This window comes from Anarhichas minor, unplaced genomic scaffold (genome assembly GCF_050575085.1).
Source record: "Anarhichas minor isolate MPS153535 unplaced genomic scaffold, ASM5057508v1 ptg000040l, whole genome shotgun sequence".
In the NCBI taxonomy this organism is placed as follows: domain Eukaryota; kingdom Metazoa; phylum Chordata; class Actinopteri; order Perciformes; family Anarhichadidae; genus Anarhichas; species Anarhichas minor.
In genome coordinates this window covers 5,975,161-5,979,171 of record NW_027466486.1, presented here as the reverse complement: position 1 = coordinate 5,979,171, position 4,011 = coordinate 5,975,161, and the positions used below count along the sequence as shown (strand labels likewise).

General features: G+C 42.1%; 1 protein-coding gene across 1 annotated transcript; it reads right to left on the bottom strand.

Moving 5' to 3' along the window:
- Nucleotides 1-173: 173 nt before the first annotated feature.
- LOC142968623 (uncharacterized) lies at nucleotides 174-3,192 on the bottom strand. Its single transcript, XM_076108595.1, has 5 exons — nucleotides 2,831-3,192; nucleotides 2,641-2,696; nucleotides 2,425-2,499; nucleotides 1,977-2,060; nucleotides 174-1,877 (listed from the first exon to the last, which is right to left on the bottom strand). The coding sequence occupies exons 2-5, from the start codon at nucleotides 2,665-2,667 to the stop codon at nucleotides 1,221-1,223; spliced, it is 843 nt and encodes a 280-aa protein (XP_075964710.1). The 5' UTR covers nucleotides 2,668-2,696; nucleotides 2,831-3,192; the 3' UTR covers nucleotides 174-1,220.
- Nucleotides 3,193-4,011: the final 819 nt, after the last annotated feature.

Sequence of the window (4,011 nt, the reverse complement as noted above, 5' to 3'; positions counted from 1 at the left end):
CAGTTTCAGAGTGGTCTTTGATGATGAGGTTTTGAGCTATGGGGTACGGAGCATGGGCAGTGTAACGAGCTGCGTTGGTGGGTTCCCGACCTGACAGAAGTTTTTGGTATGCTCGACTGGATGGCGGCCAATAAACAATAGAACGTTTCAAATAAGCATTTGTTAATCTTTTATTTAAGATCTTTTCAATAATTGCACAATTGTAATTGTCAAACATGAAGCAAGCTACTATGACACCCACCCTACGGACGCCTCAATGAAACAAGTTCATCATGATCTGTGATCAGCTAGTGAGCCGTTTGGCAGCTGCAGACCAGATTTTGAGCATGTTGTACCTCAATGATATAAGTGACTTATTTTAATCCTCCTGGACACAAACAAGGAAACTGATTGTCCTAATTAAAATGTCTGACACTTCTTTGAGGAGAATCCCACTCTTCTGACCTCAAGACCTCACGCCACAAACAACTTCTTTCCATCTGCAGTCGGGCTCATTAACAGAGCCCGGGACCCCCACTGACTGTCATTCCCACCGGTCACTTCCCTGCATCCCTTCTATTACACTCGACACTTTTACACTACACTTACATCTCACTTGTTTATAGTCCTGTCATCTGTGATTTTAATATGTTTCTACTTGCACTGATTGTTAAATGTTTGCACCTCCCGTCACGCCAAATTCCTATGTTCATACCATGGCAATAAACTGTTCTGATTCTGAATAATTATGTTCAGCAAACTGAAGTAGTGGACAGCATCACAGAATATACCCGATTTTCAAGAGTTTGCAGAGGAGATGGACATTTCTTGTTAGCCCAGACCACAGCACATATCAGGAGGTGCTCAAACTCCAGTATAGCAGATATGCGTTTAGCTTACATGGACAGAACTCCTTTTGAACGTAGGCTTTTCTTTAATCGGCAGATGGGGAAAATACAGTTTAATTACCAGTGCATAGGTTGTCCATTATGGAGACTAAAGTCTTCCAACAAAAATCACAACTGCTTCAAGACAATCGATACATTATGTGACACATTTGAGACACTCAATAACTGGAGGTACAAATATAAACCCTCAGGTCTCTACACCGTTGTATCGATACATAAGGGGAAAAAAAGTGCATTGCCAAGTAACTACTTATAGTCCTTTCTACCTTAAATCGTTTAAGGCATTGAAAATGACTGCAGTACTTCGGTCTGTCAGTCCACGATTAGATGGCTCTAACATGGTTCAGATGCAGAGTCCCTTTCTTTTTGTTCGTCATCCATGTTAACAACGCGGCGCCTCTTTCTTTGACCCAGCTCCACCACTTCTGTTTCAGAGAAACCCAGCTTTCTCTTGTAAATCGATCTGAGGTTACAGGGGCAGGGGGATGTCTCAGAGGAGCTGTCCAGCATCTGGGACAAACTCCCTTCCACCGGGGTGACAGGTCCAGGGAAGTAGGATGCGGAGGGCCTTGTAGCGTGCAAGCCTGAATCATCAAATTGGCAATGCATTTCTATGTCCGTGGTTTGGCTGTGCATTGTTGAATCATTGGCCATTTCTTCTGTAAGATCTCCACAGCCATCCCTGTCACTATGGGAGGGCATAATGTCACAGACACACAGCTCAGAGTCACTCCCACATTTCATCTGGACATCCAAAAGATGTTGCTGCTGCTCCGTTACGGGGTCTCTCATCCCATTTTTCGCCACTTCTCTGAGGGAAACAGAAGCAGGGTGATGAAGGATAAATCTCCTGCTCCTGCCCGAGAACCGACAGCCTCCTCCTTTTCCACAACCACCTTTTCCCTGCTGCCTCGTTTGCCTGCTGGAGACACCCACATCAATGTTTGACTCGTCAGACTCCTCAGAGCTCCCATCGTATGGATCCAAAAACTATAATCACAAGCACACACGCATTCATTCATAAAAATATAGAACAACAGGATGCTTTTGTGGCAGAAATGGGCGGAATAGACAAAGGACGGTGCTCACCAAAGAATAACTTCCTGCAGGCTTGTGTGTTAACGGCAATGTCCGCCGAAAAGTCCCACTCTCTGGTGTACTGCTCACACATCCCTGCTCAACAAGGAATCAAGTGATTCTTCCATCAACAAGTGATTCATTTAAACTGCTGGAGCCCATTCAATGTCTTCCCCTCCTAAATGATGTTACTGACACCACAAAAGACAAGACTGTGGACGTAGGAAGGTGTATATGTTTGGAGCCAAGATAATGAGCATGTGGAGTCAGTTTCTGGGAGAGAAACTCAATTTGATCCCATTTAAAAAAATAATTCATAGAGATATCCAGTGGAAAATGTCCTACGTTTGGGATTGGGTGCAAACTCTTTTCAAGCCATTTAAAATACATGTATACAATATGTTCACATATGTGCTGATTGTGTGTGTAATGTTCACATTCAGAAATACCATAGCAATACCATAGTGCTGGTGTCCGACCACCTTGGACTGATCTCGGAGTCAGAATCAGTGCTGGACTCCACTTTGCACAACTCCTGACAGAAAACAGAGAGTCACTCCATCCACATCGTATATGTCAAAGCAGGAAAACAGTTAAATGCATGTGATTTAGAGTTGTCAGGGGGACAAAGCACTCTCAATATGGTAAAGAAATGCGGCTAAATGATTTCTCTCACCATATATTTGAAAGCCAGCTGGTCCATGTTGTTGGGCACATGTCTATCCCTGTGATCTAATTAGAGAACAAATATTAATTCGTTGTGCAACAATGCTTTTAACGACACCAAACATACTACATACTACAAATTCAAGTTAGTATTGTAATGTTTTTAATTTTGCAAAAAATATTTATACACATATTGATACCTGGAGTTGTCGTCTTCAGAGTTGTCGTCTTCCACCATATGCCATGACATTTGCCGCAAACTTATTTGCACCGTGATGAAGTAAAAGTAAGTAAAAGATGTGTTGTGTTGTCAGGTTAATGGCCAATTAATCCACCAGCAGAGTGCCAGGTGCCTTTGATATGATGCAGCAAAATGTGGCCACGGGTGAACTGTCTGTCTACACGAGTTCAAAGCGTCACTTAGTTGGCTAATTAAAAGATTTTAACAAAATAATACGTCCGGTGATTTTTTTTTCAAAATAAAACCCGTATTGACCTCGTTGCTTTTGCACTGCGGTCAGGTCAGCAGACACTCGGATCTCCGTGGTCAACCCAGGAGACACTTACATTTTAGTGCGCCTATATGCTGAAATTCACGGTAAACGCCTTCAAATCAGATCGGGAGCGAGCGAAGGACTTTGCAAAGTTAGCGGAAAGATTAACGTGAGAAAACATCCGGTTTTCAAAATAACATGTCTGAGTGGCACCTTGAGGTGGTCCGCTATTAACCTGTGGTGAAATTATTTTGTGACTATGCACCATTTCCTCTTAAATCTCATCTGAAACTAGTCAAATTGTCTCATGAATGTGATTTGAAGTTAGCTCACGAATGAGATTTTGAAGGGCTTTCATTTTGAAACGCTACATCAGAATGTGCTGGTTCTGTCTGAGTGGCACCTTTAGGTGGTCTGCTATTAACCTGAAGTGAAATGATTTTGTAACCATGCACCATCTCCTCTAAAATCTAATCTGAAATTAGACAAATTGTTTCATGAATGAGATTTTGAAGACATTTTGAAGAAATCAAAGAATAAAGACACTTCATGCACAATTTAGGTGTATTTTCCCTTTGACTCACGAGATGCAGGTAACATGTTTTGTACTTAATGTGAATATTATTAATTCAATCTTATTTTCATATATGCAATATGTATATCCACTTTGTTGGCATCATATTCTGAAAACAGGATGTGCGTCTGAAAACCGGATGTTGACTCACGTTAATCTTTCCGCTAACTTTGCAAAGTCCTTCGCTCGCTCCCGATCTATGCCGTTTGAATGCGTTTACCGTGCATTTCAGCATATAGGTGCACTAAAATTCAAGTGTCTGCTGAGTTGGCCACGGATATCTGAGTGTCTGCTGATTTGACCGCTAATGCAC

What these genes read in the sequence shown, in the direction of transcription:
- LOC142968623 (XM_076108595.1), bottom strand. Translation starts at nt 2,667, where the DNA reads ATGGACCAGCTGGCTTTCAAATATATG. An exon ending in AGCTGGCTTTCAAATATATG is followed by an intron (nt 2,500 to 2,640) that starts GTGAGAGAAATC and finishes GTTTTCTGTCAG; the next exon opens with GAGTTGTGCAAAGTGGAGTC. An exon ending in CTGCAGGAAGTTATTCTTTG is followed by an intron (nt 1,878 to 1,976) that starts GTGAGCACCGTC and finishes TTGTGATTATAG; the next exon opens with TTTTTGGATCCATACGATGG.